Here is a 16017-nt window from a genome sequence, read left to right on the forward strand (position 1 = left end):
GCTCCTTGTCTGAGAAGTATCTCTACCTTGAAATGAGAAAGGAATAGAGACTTAGGTCAGATCACAGGTGTGTTGGTCACTGCTGGGTCTTTGTATCTGGGCCTTCTGTGTAGATGTACTTACATCATGCAAACAGCTGTTCAAATGAGCACACATCCATTCTTAGAGTAGCAACTACAGATCTGCACAGCACCTCCCTCCACCCAAATGTATTTTGAGTGAGAGCCATCTTGTCTACATACAGTCTGACTGTTCCCTAGTCAGCATTAGAATCATGTGCCCTCAGCACTAAAGAAGTTACTGGAAGTTTGGGGTTGTTTTGTCTTTTGTTCCCAAGTTCTCTGTGCTGAATAGACATTTGTCCAGACATCCCTGGGATTGTTTTCTCCTTTGTGTGGTCTTTACTCATTTGTAGTATATTTGAATTTACGTAAAAGTATTTCCAGAGCAATTGTCATGCTCCTTTTCACAATAGCTTCTTAGATCTTATTTAATATTTCCCTTCTAAGCCTCTTTATTCAGAATTGGGCAGAGCTAACTATTCCCTTTTCTTTTACCCTTTGGGGCTCTTTTTGGGTTTGTGTTTATTTTCTGACTCCTGGAAGTGAGTCTGCCTTAGTTCACTCAGTTTACTCAGTATCTGTAGCTGCATGCATCCCCAGTGTGTCTTCATCTATGTGTCTATTGCTCATGCTGTTTTCAGTGTGCTGTAGGGACCAACAGGTCTGCTTGAACAATCACCATATATCCTTGTATCAGATTGAGCCATCAGAGTAGACACCTGGGAGGGAATGAACTTGCTGGATTGAAGGGTCAGTGATCTAAAGTATATGCAAATCAAGTTTTTATGTGAGTTGGTGTTGGCCCTTTGTTGACCACAGTGCATTTTACAGTGCCTCTGGCCTGACCTTTTGTCTGCTCTTCATCTGACCTCTCTGTCTCTTGGATCTGTGCTGTTTTACACCTTCTTGCAAACTCTGGTTGTGGCTGTATCTTGCCTAGATTTCCCTGACATCTTTAGAGAGGCCTCTCGTGTTAGCTTTCTACTGGCTAGCGTCTTCCACTGTCTTAAAAGTCATTGCCTGTGTGAGGCCTTGGTACCTTCTGCAGTGTGCAAAGCAAGTTCACTTACTTTTGTCTGGGGATTGTTATGTGAGTTTGCTGTGAATTTCCCATGTGGTGTGTCTTAGGGTTTCTATTGCTGTGAAGAGTCACCATGACTATAGCAGCTCTTAGATGAGGTGCTAACTTACAGTTTCAGAGATTTAGTCCATTATCATGGACATGGCAGTATTCAGACAGACTTGATGCTGGGAACAAGAAGTGATCTAAGACACTGAGGGGTCAGTATCTTGAACATATATCAGATCTCAAAGTCTGTCTCCTCCTCCAACAAGACTGTACCACTCCCTTTGGGGGGCATTTTCTTTCATACCACCACAGGGTATATTCCTGGGAGTCTAGAAAGTCTCAGTTTTGTATATATGTGCTTTTGCATGTGTTCATGTGTATGGGAGTGTACATGTATGCATATGTATATGGAAACAAGAGGATGAGTTCAGGAGTTATTCCTTAGGAGGCATCCACTTTGTTGTGTAAGAAAAGGTCTCTCACTGGCATGGAATTCACTGATTAGTTTAAGCTGGCTAGTCATCAAGCCCCAGAGATCTGTCTCTCTATCTCCTCAGCACTGGGACTACAAGCTCTTGCCACCATACCAGTTTTTCTTAAATGCATTTTTGGGAATTAACTCAGGCCCTGATTCTCGTACAACAAGTACTTTATTGACTGAGCTCTTGGCTCTCAGTTTTTAAATATGACCAGACCTCAATATTTCTTGGGTTATACAGGCTCATGTCCCCCACTAGAACTCACCTGGAAGCTTTTAGTGCAGCACCTTCATTTACTCATTAGAATAATGCCTGTCATGTAAGCTGGTCACTTTGATCACTCTGAAAGAGGCTTCTCATGCCAGGTACAACATATTTACCTTGAAGAAGTAAAATAGTCCAGTGGGTAAATACTTTGACTTGATTCCTTCTTTAATCCTGGATGGCCATGAGAGATTACAATCTCTATAAGGAATGTGGTGGTGCAGCATTGCATGGCCAGATGAGTGGCCAGGGGTCCCTCCAGAACACAGTGGAAGGAAAAGTTAACTGCCATTAGCCTTCAGTAGAGAGCTTAGAAAGTTGTAGGGCCTCTGTGTAAAACAAAAAAAATACTGTTTATTTGTAACTAACCCTATAATATCTGTTTTCTTTAGATCACAAGGAATACCACACCCATGTACAGAACGCCAGAAATTGTAGACTTGTATTCCAACTTCCCCATCGGCGAGAAGCAGGACATCTGGGTGAGGCCTGAGCGCTTCCCTTGCTGGTGCCAGTTAGGTCCTGGCAGGGGCTGCAGAGGCTCTAGCCTGTCTATCTTAGCTCTCATGTCCAATCAGCTCCATTCTTTTCCCTGCCCTTCACCTCCTTCATTTTCTCAAATATCACTTGCGACTATTACCAGGGCTGGAGAGATGGCTTAGTGGTTAAGAACACTTGTTCCTTTTGCAGAGGACCCAGGTTTGATTCCTAATGCCCATTTGCTGGCTCATATTCACCTCTAACTCCAGTCCCAGATGATCTAAAGCCCTCTTTTGACCTCCAAGGGCAAAAGTTGTGCACATGGTGTACAGACATACATGTAAGCATAACATTCATACACATAAAATAAATAAATCGCTGTCCCAGCGGAGGCCCGGGCGGCCAGCACGAGTAGCAGGGATCATGTTCTGACACAAGCTCACAGCCCTGGACTACCACAATCCCGTACCTTTAACTGCAAAGATGAAACCGAATTTAGAAACTTTACTGTTTGGCTTGAAGACCAGAAAATCAGACACTACAGGATTGAAGTCAAAGGTAACATGAGAAACATCCACAGTAGTGACTGGCCCAAGTTCTTCGAGAAGTATCTCAAAGATGTTAACTGTCCTTTCAAGAATCAGGAGCGGCAAGAAGCAGTTGACTGGCTTCTTGGTTTAGCTGTTAGACTTGAATATGGAGATAATGCTGAAAAATATAAGGACTTAGTTCCTGATAACAAGAAAAATACTGACAATGCAGCCAAAAATGCAGAGCCCTTGATCAACCTGGATATAAATAATCCAGATTTTAAGGCTGGTATCATGGCTCTGGCTAACCTCCTTCAGACTCATCATCATGACGATTACTTGGTAATGCTTCAGGCAATTCGAATTTTGGTTCAGGAGCATCTAACACAGGATGCAGTTGCTAAAGCAAATCAAAAGAGGGCTTACCTGTTGCTTTAGACAAACATATTCTTGGCTTTGACATAGGAGATGCGGTTCTTAATGAAGCTGCTCAGATCTTGGGGTTGCTGCACATAGAAGAGCTCAGAGAGCTACATACGAAAATTAATGAAGTCATAGTAGCTGTTCAGGCAATTATTCCTGATCCAAAGACAGACCACAGATGGGAAAGTTGGAAGATGAGCACATCAGGATTCACCTTCTCCCCTGCTTAGTGTGATAGGAACTGTGTACACCGGCATGTTTTGGAAATCAAATATCACATTTTCAGGGGAGGAATCCCAGGAGATTGACCATGTTCTAGAGGTTTACCACCACTGCTTTTTTTTTTTTTTTTTAAATAAAGTTGGGGAAAGTAAAAAAATAAAAAATAAATAAATCTTCAAATAAAATAAAAGAGCAGTAACAGCATGACTTTGAGTCTGCATAGGCATCATCTGGCAATGTAGACAATTTCTACACCTCTTCTACTTTTGGAGTCGTGAATTCCAGACCCAGGGATGTCTTTTGTAAGGATACCTAATACCATCTCTGGGACTATATCCTCATCTGCCATAGACATCCACTTTTCTTTCACACCAGTACAGTTGACACAGGAGACCTATATGACCTTAGGTCTGTCCCCCTTGTACAGTAAACAGTCAGTTACCATAAGGATGTCCCTGGGGCATTCTTAGGTCAAGTCATTGCTAACAAGTTGGTGCTATCTGTTTGCCAAATGTTGTGTCAGGTTACCACAGGGTGAGGCTCAGCCCAACATGCCCGCTTTTACCCCTTCTCAACACCAGTAGTAATCACAGGTTCTTTTGCCTATCTTCTGATTGACTGACTAGAAGTCTGGCTTCCCACAAACCCCTCTGTGGGGGTTGATTAGCTTCCTAGAACAGTTCCTAAAACCCAGGGACACATTTAATGTACATTTACTAGTTTATTATAAAGGATATTATAACTGCTAATGATGGAGGGATTCATAGAGCCTGTAGAAGAGTAAGTGGGAGCCTCACTACTCTACCAAAATGCACTGCCCTGTCTGCTCCCTTGTCCAAGAGCTCCCATGAATCTTGGCATTTGCATTTTGTGGAGACCTCATGGTTGATTACAACACTGGTCAGAGTCAGTCAGCTTAACCCTCATTTTCTCTGCACTCTCAGAGCTTGAAGTCTCTGATCCATATTTTTGTCTTGGTCTTTCCCCACAGGCACTGGGCTGTATCTTATACCTACTGTGTTTCCGGCAGCATCCTTTTGAGGATGGAGCAAAACTTCGAATAGTCAATGGGAAGTACTCCATCCCTGTGAATGACACTCGTTACACAGTCTTCCATGACCTTATTCGTAAGTTCCTGCTATGAATTTGTTTGATTCAGAAACTTGAGGAGATGAGCTTCTTTCTTGGGCTTTAGGGGCTGCTAACCCATTAGCCATGTGGTCCCACATTTGCCTTTGTAGCTTCTGCTATTACAGCATTCTAGTGAGGGCTTTTCCATGGAGCTGCCACCTGCCCACCACTTTCGTGAGCTTATGACATTCTGAGTGGCCACTTCTAATAGACTTGTTTAATTTTTGTGGTCATTCTGTCATTCTCTCCTTTGCTTCTGAAGTCAGCTCTATGGGTAAAGTATATGATCTTTGTTCTGTAACCTTTGCAATAGCAGGTGGTGCTGTCAAGCTGAAGTGATATGGGTCTAATTTATACTATTGTTTGCCTTAGGTGCCATGCTAAAGGTCAACCCAGAGGAGAGGCTGTCCATTGCTGAAGTGGTCCGACAACTTCAGGAAATTGCAGCAGTCAGGGATGTGAACCCCAAAGCCCCTATCACAGAGGTAAGGGTACCATGAGGTTCCCACTGTTCATGCCTAGACCTTTAAGTTTTTGTGTATTCTCTCTTTCTCTGTCTCTCTGTGTGTGTGTGTGTATGTGTGTGTGTGTGTCTGTGTATGGTTTTTCGAGACAGGGTTTCTCTGTGAGGCTTTGGAGCCTGTCCTGGCATGCGTGCTATAGACCAGGCTGGCCTTGAACTCACAGATATCTGCTTACCTCTGCCATCCAAGTGCTAGGATTAAAGGTGTGTGCCACCACTGCCTGGTGGTGTTATGTATTCTTGGCATAAGCCTGAGGCTCATTCTTCTGGTCTAACTGAATTACAGACCTTCACAGGCTCATGGCTACCCCAACAGGAACTCCTGTGGGTCCTGACTCAAATGATAGCGAACTCTGGACATGCTCAATCAAATGAGCCAAAAGAGTAGTTCTATCATATCATCTAGTAGATTTTTTTGTTTGTTTTGTCTGGTTTATTTTCTGGGTTCAGATAGTATTTGTTTAGTTTCTGAGTGTCTGCACCCACTCATGGCCTTGTGGTTGCATTCATCCCCAGGCTTAACACAGGTCCAGTGCATATAGTTGTTGGCAGTACTCTGCTTTATGGACTGAGGCACCCTATGCTATGTACTTGTGAAAAGCAGGCAGTTCAAGAAAACATTGTGGCAGGTAGGCCAGGAGGCTTTCTTAAAGCAGCCATAAGTCTAGCTCATACCTTCAGGGCACAGACAGGTCCCTGGGCATCTCTAAGAATATAATATCCATGTCCATTTTGCTGTACACAGCTCATGGCTCAGGCCAGATTCTGCTGTCCTACCTTCTAACTCATTCCTGAGGTAAGGCCTTTTCTGAATCACTCTGCAAAGACTGAATGCCTGGTTCTAGTTTTGTCTGCTTCCTGTTGTTGGTCCTTTCATCCCTAGAAGCAGAGCTTCCCAGGGGCTGTCGATATTATCAGGGTGGTTAAGGTCTATGCTGCTCAAGGTCAGGGGTACAATGTAGATGAGAAGATGTTTGGAGATACTGGTCTGAGTTCTTATCTGGTGATAGGGATCCTCAGAGAAGTAGTGGGTTGAAGAGGTCTGTGACTCCTTTAGGGGAACCTGCTAAGAAGACCCTTTCTATTGGCACTAGAGAGATCCCAAAACTAAGAACAGTATGTTTTAAGAATTCAGGTGCTCTGAGGATGGCAGGTTGATGGTGTAGATGTTTTCAACAAGTTTCTTTAGTTGATGAGGTTGATTGTAATAGATCAGAAGGACAAAAAGGGCTTTGGGGGATTGCTCTGTGACAGAGCCTTTCCTTTTACCTTTGGACCTTTGCAGGAGTGTCTTGGAGACCACTGAAAGGTAGGAAGCAGGACCATGGGCCTTCTTCATAGATTGTCAGGGAAAAAGTGCTGCTGCCCAGTGAAGAAAAACATCAAGAGTTTTATGATTGTAGTGCTTAGAAAACCGAGTAACACTTTCTCTGGGCCAACCAGCTACTTAGACAATATGCACTGTGGGCTGAGTTCAAAGAATAATGCAAACTTGGTCAAAGGAGTTGTTGGAGGAGCCACACACAGCACTAAGATCATAGGTATTAGGGTTCTGGGTTACATGCCTGATACATCTACACAAGATGGTCCATTAGATTTGGGAGGAAATGAAGTAGGAAGAATGGATTCTGTGTCCATAAAGATTTGGATATGTCTTCATAGGATAAGAGTGTTAGCATTTTTGTCTGATGTTACTCCCTAGGTTACCCTGAATGTGTTTTAGACCTATGAATAGAAGCTTTATTTCTACCGCTGCCAAGACTCCTGGGAACTTATTATCCTTGCATGTTAGAGTAGATAGAAAGGTTGGCTCATCAACTGAGAGCACAATGCTAAGTACATGTGTAAACTAGCTCTGGCTTTTGTATCAAGCTGACACCATGCTTTTGAATCTTATAGCTGCTGGAACAGAATGGTGGCTATGGGAACTCAGGGCCTTCTCGGGCACCACCCCCTCCTGGGGGCCCTGTGAATAGCAGTTACAGTGGAGGTAAGTGCCCCAACCTAACCACTAGTCTTTTCCCACATGTTTGTTTTGGTTTTGTTTTGTTTTGTTTTGTTTTTAACTAGGCACCCAGAATGCATCAGAGCAGATATCAAAACCTTATTCCTTGGGGGTTTTCAGTTGATAATTGGCTCTACCATTCCAAGGAACTCAGTTCTTTTGAGCCATTATGCTCAGGGTAGAATATAGAATTTGACAGGGTATTTGGATTCAAATCAACCAAGGGAAGGGGTTGTTAGGGCAAGATCCAGGAGAAACCCACCTGGAGCCACCAGGTAGCCCTGTTCTATAGGAGTTATATTAGCATGTCACAGGGCAAGGGTTAATTCACCTACTGTAACGAGTACGGTTTTTCCGCCTGCCACTGTCTGGTCTTGTCCTGCTGCTGCGCCAACCCCAATTAACACACAGAGACTCTGTATTTGATACAATGCTGTTGGCCCTGTTACTTGTTTCTTATCAGCTAGCTCTGCCTTAATTATTAACCCATTTCTGCTGATCTATGTATTTTCACATGGCCTTCTCTTACCGGGGAGGCGGCTGGCGTCCAGCTCTCTCCAGACTCTCCATCTTGACTCCTCCTTTTTACTTCCTCTTTCCTCCTTGTCTCCTAGTCCCTCCTATCTTCCTTTCCTATTGGCCAACAGTGTTTTATTTATTAACCAGTATGAGAAACATATACAGAATGACATCTCCCATCAACCTACCCTTCAGGATGTGATTAAATAAGTCTTCCAGTCATGGTTAACCAGTCTCTAGTTCCTTTAGAAGTTAGTTATACTGTGTCCTTGGCATCTGTACAATTCAAAGCTATGGAAACCCTTCTTAAGAGACCTCCCAGGGTACCTCACAGAAATTGAATATCAAGGCTAAACCTGCTTTAGACAAGGTTGGCAGATAATACCTTAAGGTCACAGAGGTGCCTACTGGGAGGAGAGAGCCAGAGTGATGGGAGTCATGGGAGCTAGTTTGCAATTAGGAAGTCTGAGGGCTATTCCTGCTGGTTTGAGAGAGCCAAGCCACAGAACAGTGGCTTTCCATCTCAGGTGGAATGGCCACCTTAAAAGCACCAATGGGAAAGAACTCTGAAATAGATATGGTCATAGGCTGACTGTGGGATGAGCCATTTTCTAATCTCCTTTTTTTGATGTCAAGGACTAACTTAAGGCCTTCTCTAGATCTTTGTTTCCTAGAGAGGAGGTTCTTGTCTCCCCAATGATTGGCCACCCTGGCACTTAAGGTTCTTACTCTGTACCCAACACATGTGGTACAGTTGTAGACCATGAAGAGTAGGTTCTCAGGTTGACTGCTTTTACATCATGCTATGTGGACTTACTATTTGTGGGTCTGTTCAGAGCTTAAGTCACGTCTGTGTTATCTCTACAAGCAGTCTTTGAGGATATCATTCTGTGGTCTCAAAGTCCACTTTTGTGCGCTTCACCTACACTGACTTTAGAAAGGGTATCATGTCCTGCTGTTACAATTTTGAGACTGTCTGGTAGTGAGATACCTAGCCCACTCACACCTGTGCCCACATCCATGCTCTCTACAACACAACCAGGAAGTGAGAGGGAGATGGGGTCCAGGACCCCAGACCTAGCCTCCCACAGGTCATATCCACACCTGTGCCCACACCCCTAATGGGCGTGGTCAGTGCAGCAGGTGGGATAGAAATCTCACTATAGTGTCTCATCGTTATAATTCATAATTCCTGGTAGGAACTGTGTTTGACGTGTTTACATAGCCTCCTGTGCCACATTGCCTATTTCTTAGGTGTGAAATGACTGGAAATAACAGGCTAACACCTGCTAGTGGGAAAGATGGCTCACTGGTGGGTTTGAGGGAATCAGGGGAAGCAATGAGGCTTCTTGGGGACATACTCTTGACCTTCTATGCCTCTTCCCTGTAGTTCTGGCTCTGGCAGAGTATGACCAACCCTATGGTGGGTTTCTCGACATCCTACGGGGAGGGACAGAACGGCTCTTCACCAACCTCAAGGATACTTCCTCCAAGGTCATCCAGTCTGTGGCTAAGTAAGTGTGAGAGCTGTCCTATCCTGTTCTTTGCCTAGATGGGAATTCCCCAAGGCACTGTTATGTTGTTACCCTCTGTTAGGCCAGAGCCAGATACAGACTTGAGCCTGGGACCTTGTCTTAGTTTGCCTTCTGTTGCTGCGATAAAACATTGACCAGAACCAATCTAGAAAGGAAAGGGTTTATTTCAGCTTACAGGTTACAGTCCATCATCAAGGGAAGCCAAGATAGGAACTTAAAGCAGGAAACTCTAGAGGCAGGAACTGAAGCAGAGGTAATGGAGGAATGCTGCTTACTGGCTTTCTTTCTATGGCTTGCTCAGCCTTTCTTATTATGTAGCCCTGGACGTTCTGCCATATAGGCCAGTCTTATGGAGGCATTTTTCTTAGTTGAGGTTTCCTCTTCACGGGTAATCCTAGCTGTGTCAAGTTGATTTAAAACAAACAAACAAACAAAAAACTAACCAGCACAAACCTGGGGCCCCTGTCCAGACAGAGCTGGCTTTGTCCAGCATCAGCTCAGGATCTCCTTAGCTCTGCCAGTACCCGGCATGATGGCACCATTCTTTTTCTTTGACATCAAATAGATGAAGCAATTGGAGGGCAAAGTGGCACCTTCCAGCATATCCTTGTTACTAGAAGTCAGTCACTATGAAAGATCTGGGCCACAGTGGGTGTGAGGATATGCTTAATTAAGAAAGTCAAATCATAGTCCAAGACCCTTGGTGAAGGTTGCAGAACACAGCACTATGTTAAAGATTACTGCATCAGCGTTTCTGGAGGAAGTTGTGACTGAAATGCTTGGGCAGTCTCACTGGCTCTTACCAGTGTGGATGCTCCTGCTACCCCAGGGTGTGTGCTGCTGTAGTAAGCACCATTGGACATAGTGCTTGTGATCCCCAAACTTCTACAGTTGATGGAGCATCCTTTCCTTTATTTAGTTGTGACTGATTTATGTTCATAGTCTAAGCAGTTGCATGCATGTGCCCTGTGCCAATGAGGGAGTACACATGGATGTGCTACATTGTGGAGATACGTTTTATGTGATCATATTTGTGCATGTCCCTTCTGCCTGGAATATATGCTTAAACCACTAGGCATATCCAACCTTTTGATATTGTAACATGATCTCTGTCTATAATAGGGTTCTTTAAGGGAGCAGAACTGATAGAATGAATATTATATATTTGTATACAGGGTTTATTGGATGATTTACAGGCTATAATCCATATGGTCCAGTGATGACTGTCTCATGACAGAAAGGCCAAGAATCCAATACTTGTTTAGTCCACATTGCTAAAAAGTCTAATGAGGCAGTCACTCCAGTATCACCATTTGGTTCTGTTGGTTCTGTCTGCCTTTCTTAGTCTAGACTCAGGCATGACTTTTCTTCTTTTTTGTATTTTGTTTTGAACTTTATTTAGTTCCAGATTTTTCTCTTTTTAAAAAGCTTCAGTCCCTACCATATGGCTGCTTGTTTCCCATGTCGATGACCTCCATGCCTAATTCAAATGGCATATGCCTTTCTCTTTCTCTTTCTCTTACAACTTTGAGTTTATAATAAACTTTAAAACTAAAGCAACAAAAAACAACTCAAGATGTTTATGATTTTTTTTTTTTTTTTTGTTGAGCTATATTCATAACTGTCTTTGGCTACATGTAATCTGTGGGCTACAAAGTAGACATAACTGATAGAGTTACATAAATTTCTGTGTTTATTAAATTGACTTAAATTAGCAACAAATACCTTCTTTTGGTGGTGGGGGAGCTATGTCATACATGAAAAAGTCCAAGTGTGGTGACAGGTGGCAAAAGTGACCAATTCAGGCTTTCTTGTTTGCTTGAGGCTGCTGTTTTCAAAGCCAAGATCTGGGCCACCCTGGTCAGTGTTACGTACAAACCTAATGTGTACATCCTTGAATCTGTGCCAAGAGCTAAACTGTCAAGGTCTTCAGCATTTTCCTATAAACAGGCTAGAGGTTAGGATATAGTATGTATGGAGCCCTAAGTAATACTCAGTACTCACTGTACACCACTAGGTGTCTCTCGTGTGCTTTCCTACATCTGACCTGATGCTAGGGCACTTTTGTCTGCCTTAAAGGGTCAACTAAGTTATTTTCATTCTGCCTGCTTTATATTTGTACCCTTCACCCTGTTTACCTTTGTAGCACTGATTGATTTGAAGCTCACTGTGTAGACCAGGCTGCCCTTGAATTCACAGAGATCAGAAATTTGCATGCCTCTGCCTCCAGAGTGCTGGCATTAAAGACATCTACCACATATACCTGGAATCTTGGTTACTATTGGGTTATTAATTATTTTTTGTGAAAAAACAGATTGGAATTAGTAAGTTCTGATTTGTGACCCATTTGTTTAACTGCCTTTTCCTACAGAAATTTAAGCACCAGATAAAGCTATACTTTAGTACATATTTTAAAGTATTAAGATTACTATCTTAATGCGGTTTTATGTCAGTGAATTTGTAGTGTATGTCTGTTCTTTTATCCACCTGACCCTCTGTATTGACCCCTTGTTGACTACTGATACTGAGTGTGCCTTCCTCAGTGTCTCTGACTTGCCTATCCTGACCTCGCTGCTCAACTATAGTGTGCTACTGAAAATAGTTGTTCAACACCATTTACCCCCCCCCCTTCTCTCCTCCTTTCCAAGATATCTTGGCTATTCTAGCATACATTTTTTTTAGAGGAATTGCATGTAGAATAAGTTTGTCAAGTTCTTGCACTTTCAGGTATCTTATGTCACTTCTCATTGGTTGTCAGTTCTTACAGCAAAGCACATGCACACACATACTATTCATAGGATTCAGCCTGCCAGCAAGGTTACCTCAGCATTCTAGGATTTGGGATCCACTTAAAGTTCTTATGATGTAACTGCCAAGTGTTTTCTGTAGTGATTGAGTGTTCTTTTCATTCCAGCTATGCAAAGGGTGATCTGGATATATCTTACATCACATCCAGGATTGCAGGTATGTGTAATTGGATGATAGACATCTGTAGAGGACTTAGACAAGGGGCCAATGGTGGTAGCCGAGGTCCCTCTTTAGCCTCTTTGGTAGCCATGGATCCATCTGAGGTGTGTGTGTGATCTGGACACTATCCAGATTGGTGGTAGGTAGGTAACTTACATGTCAAGCGTATTTCCTGGTCTATGAAAAGGGCAGAACCAGTATCAACCCAGCTTCTGGTGTGACTGGAACTCTGAGGCTACAAAAGGAATAATGTAATGGCAGGGCCATGAATATTCAAAACTAGATCTAGGCAAAAATCATCATCATCATCAGAAAAACTGATTGTGGCCCTTAAAGAACATGATGTATATCAGGTTACCTAGACAGCTTTCCCAGATGCATGTGATTAGCTTTGTGAGATTTCCTGTGTTGTAAGTCTGTACACCTCACAGACTGAGGGACTTTAAGAGGGTGAGAAGAGCCTTTGTTTTGCTAGCTACCCTGCTGGGAGACAAGCATAGCCCAGGAGGGTAATTCTTTAGCAGCTAACTTGAGCCTACTGTGTTTCAGTGATGTCATTCCCAGCAGAAGGTGTGGAGTCAGCAATCAAAAACAACATAGAGGATGTGAGGTTGTTTCTGGATGCCAAACATCCAGGACACTATGCTGTCTACAACCTGTCTCCAAGGATATACCGGGCTTCCAAATTCCACAACCGGGTAAGTGGCTTTTAACTATTATGATCTGGACCATTCCTTTCCCACCATAGTGCTGTTTTAAGTGATAAATCTGCACTAGCCTGATATGTACAGTGCTAGGTAGCTCCAAGGAGCAGACCATGGCAGCTGCCAGGTAGGCTAGGGCTAGAGGCACACACACAGACAGACAGACACACACACACACACACACACACACACACACACACACACACAGGCGAAAACCTTGGGAAGATTGTTGCTTCCTAAGAAAGTAGGATGCCTTATGAAGTTCAGTTCTTTGGACCTATGTAGCAGAAGGAGAAAATCAGCTCTTATTAGTTGCCCTCTGTGGCACTTCTGTGCATGTATGTACCTATACCGACACACACACTGGTTAAAAAATAATAGTTTAAAAAAGGACAATGTTAGCTGGGCAGTGGCGGCGCACACCTTTAATCCCAGCACTGGGGAAGCAGAGGCAGGCAGAGCTCTGCAAGTTCAAGGCCAGCCTGGTCTACAGAGCTAGTTCCAAGACAGCTTGGGCTGTTACACAGAGAAACTATTTTGAAACACATGCGCGCACACTCATACCAATCTACAAACAGACTTCAGGAGCCCATTTCTCCATGAAGGGATATTCTCTTAGTCTAGATACACAAAGGAGGGCCTAGGCCCTGCCCTAAATGACTTGACAGACTTTGATGATCCCTCATGGAAGGCCTTACCCTCCCTGGGGAGTAGATGGGGAATGTGAGGAAGAGGGAACTTTCTAATTTAAATAAAATTTATAAAAAAAATGTTGGAGGGGGGATATTCTTGTTGGCAGAGACATGGTAACCATGTAGAGATGCCAGCTAGGTTCATTGGGGCTGGTACAGAAACTCAACTGAGTGGACTTTTTGCCCACAGGTTTCTGAGTGTGGCTGGGCAGCCAGGCGGGCTCCACATCTTCATGGTTTGTATACTCTATGCAGGAGTATGCATGCCTGGCTCCGGGAAGACCACAGGAACGTTTGCGTTGTGCACTGCATGGTGAGTTGTGCTGGCTGCATGCAGTGAATCAAAGCAACACTGGTTCTGGGTGCTATAGGGAACACTGACCAGAGAAGAGCTCTGTGCTTATCTTGGGCTTAATGGACACAGACTCCCTAGTGGCCCTGCTCCTATGGGATAAGAAGCACTCATAAGGGTCCCGTTTTTGGTGATCTGAACAGCAAGAAGCCATTTCTCTGGGAAAGGCTTCTTTCCCAGAGGGAGAAAGATTGGGACACCCAACAGGAAGCACACTCAGGGCTCAGCCCTTCTGTACTGCAACTGTGTTTTGGTTTTGTGAGAAAGTTTCTCTACATACCCCTAGTTATTCAGAAACTCACTATGTAGACCAGGCTAGCCTCTAACTTTCAGACCTGCACCTGCCTTTGCCTCCCAAGTTCTAGGATTAAAGGCGTGTGATATTACATCTGGTATGACTATTAATAAATATTGCAACGAGAACAATGGTAAGATGAACCAACCTGGTGATACTGCCCTGTAATCTCAGTTACTTGAAAAGCTGAGGCAAAAGGATCACAAAGTAAAAGCCAGCCTAAACAACCTAACAAGACCCTGTCTCAAAATAAGTGATATTGCATTTACCTAGCATGTAGGGGGCCCTGGGTTCAGTTCCTGATAACAGAAATGAAGAGAAATGTTCTGATAAGAGGTTTTGGGAAGGGATTAAACATGGTGAGACCAGCAGACCAACCTGAGTGGGAGGCTAACATGTGTATTTTGTAACTGACTCTTTATTATCTTCTGGGGTCTGGATTCTCATTGCACACGCATATTTGTTTGTTCCTAACAATCCCAGCATGAGGTCCTTTTATTAGCCACATACACAGTTGGGAGCTTTATAGGAACTGCTGTGGGCCCTCATCCTTTTTGTGCATGGGCCTATGTAAAGGAAATCTGTTTCTTTATCCTAGGATGGGAGAGCTGCATCTGCTGTGGCAGTCTGTGCATTCCTGTGCTTCTGCCGTCTCTTCAGCACTGCAGAGGCTGCCGTGTACATGTTCAGTATGAAGCGCTGCCCGCCAGGCATTTGGCCATCCCACAAAAGGTACCAGTGATTCTTGCTGGGGACAGTGATGCCTACAGCTCTTTGGTGCTGCCTTCACTGTGTTGGACCTGAAGTCAGGTACTCTAGTTTGTTCCAGGCTAAGTTAGTATCACTGTAGTTTCTAGCTTAGGCCCAGATCTGTGTGCACAGGTACCCTGCAAGTGTAGACCAGGGTTGACATTCAACTAGAATTCTCAAGCTATGATGGCTTCTGACTTGTGATGGCAGCCTTCTGGAAAACATGGGTACCAGGTTTTCCAGTAAATGTGTGAACTTGCTTGCTGTGGACATGTGTTCTCTGGGATCCAGCCTTGTGTGGTATTGGAAGGTTATTTGGGAATGCACTGTGAACCTTCACACTTTCAAATGTGAAGTGTCACCCTACTTGCTCTGAGGTCACAAAAATGCATATAAGATACTCAGACAGTCCTGTTGGCATAAAGTAGGTCATTCACCTGCAGTGCAAAGGAAGATGTTCCTTTTGTTTTTCTTCTTGGTTTTTTGACATAGGAACCCACTCTGAAGCCTCAGCCTGGCCTAGAACTCACTATATAGGCAAGACTGGAATCAGATTTGTGCCAGTGTCCTTGTCTTAGCTGCCATTGTGCTGAAATAATAGGTATGAGTTGTTGTGTCAGGTTAAGAAGCAAATTGTTGAGGCTGTGCCTAGCTTTGCCACTTTGTCCATTCTCTATGAGACTACTTCATTTGCTAGCTGTATCCACTCATGCTTAGTATTCACCATTCCCCTAGAGCAAGAGTTCATTTGGAAGTCCAGGTCTAGAGAGACACTGCCTATCATAAATGTCCTCTATCTTAATAAGTGCTTAGAAGTACTTGTGTCAACCTCCTCACTGAGAAAGAGAGTAGGCTTTGATATGGACAGCAGGGCTGCTGAGGATGAGTGGAACATAAAACAAAAAGCCAACATGGATGCTAGTGTGAGGCAAAGATCCAGTCCAGTGAAGGGTCCTACATTTTGGCAGTGGGAATAGTATGTGCTCTTTTCACCGTATACAATTCCCTTAGGAAG

At 43.8% G+C, this 16017-nt stretch overlaps 1 protein-coding gene and 1 pseudogene across 8 annotated transcripts in view; both read left to right on the top strand.

Annotated features, from left to right (window-relative positions):
* Gak (cyclin G associated kinase) overlaps window positions 1-16017 on the top strand; it is a 57635-nt gene that overhangs the window by 19963 nt on the left and 21655 nt on the right. For all 8 annotated transcript variants that reach the window (XM_051198045.1, XM_051198046.1, XM_051198048.1 and 5 more), the window contains 9 exons: window positions 2267-2356; window positions 4521-4656; window positions 5033-5145; window positions 7083-7173; window positions 9098-9221; window positions 12157-12206; window positions 12759-12907; window positions 13796-13918; window positions 14851-14984. In XM_051198045.1, the coding sequence (XP_051054002.1) occupies window positions 2267-2356; window positions 4521-4656; window positions 5033-5145; window positions 7083-7173; window positions 9098-9221; window positions 12157-12206; window positions 12759-12907; window positions 13796-13918; window positions 14851-14984 (1010 nt within the window). The remainder of the gene's footprint in view (window positions 1-2266; window positions 2357-4520; window positions 4657-5032; window positions 5146-7082; window positions 7174-9097; window positions 9222-12156; window positions 12207-12758; window positions 12908-13795; window positions 13919-14850; window positions 14985-16017) is intronic.
* Window positions 2778-3537, top strand: LOC127232089 (RNA transcription, translation and transport factor protein-like; annotated as a pseudogene).

The sequence above is a fragment of the Phodopus roborovskii genome, unplaced genomic scaffold, assembly GCF_943737965.1.
Source record: "Phodopus roborovskii unplaced genomic scaffold, PHOROB, whole genome shotgun sequence".
Taxonomy (NCBI): domain Eukaryota; kingdom Metazoa; phylum Chordata; class Mammalia; order Rodentia; family Cricetidae; genus Phodopus; species Phodopus roborovskii.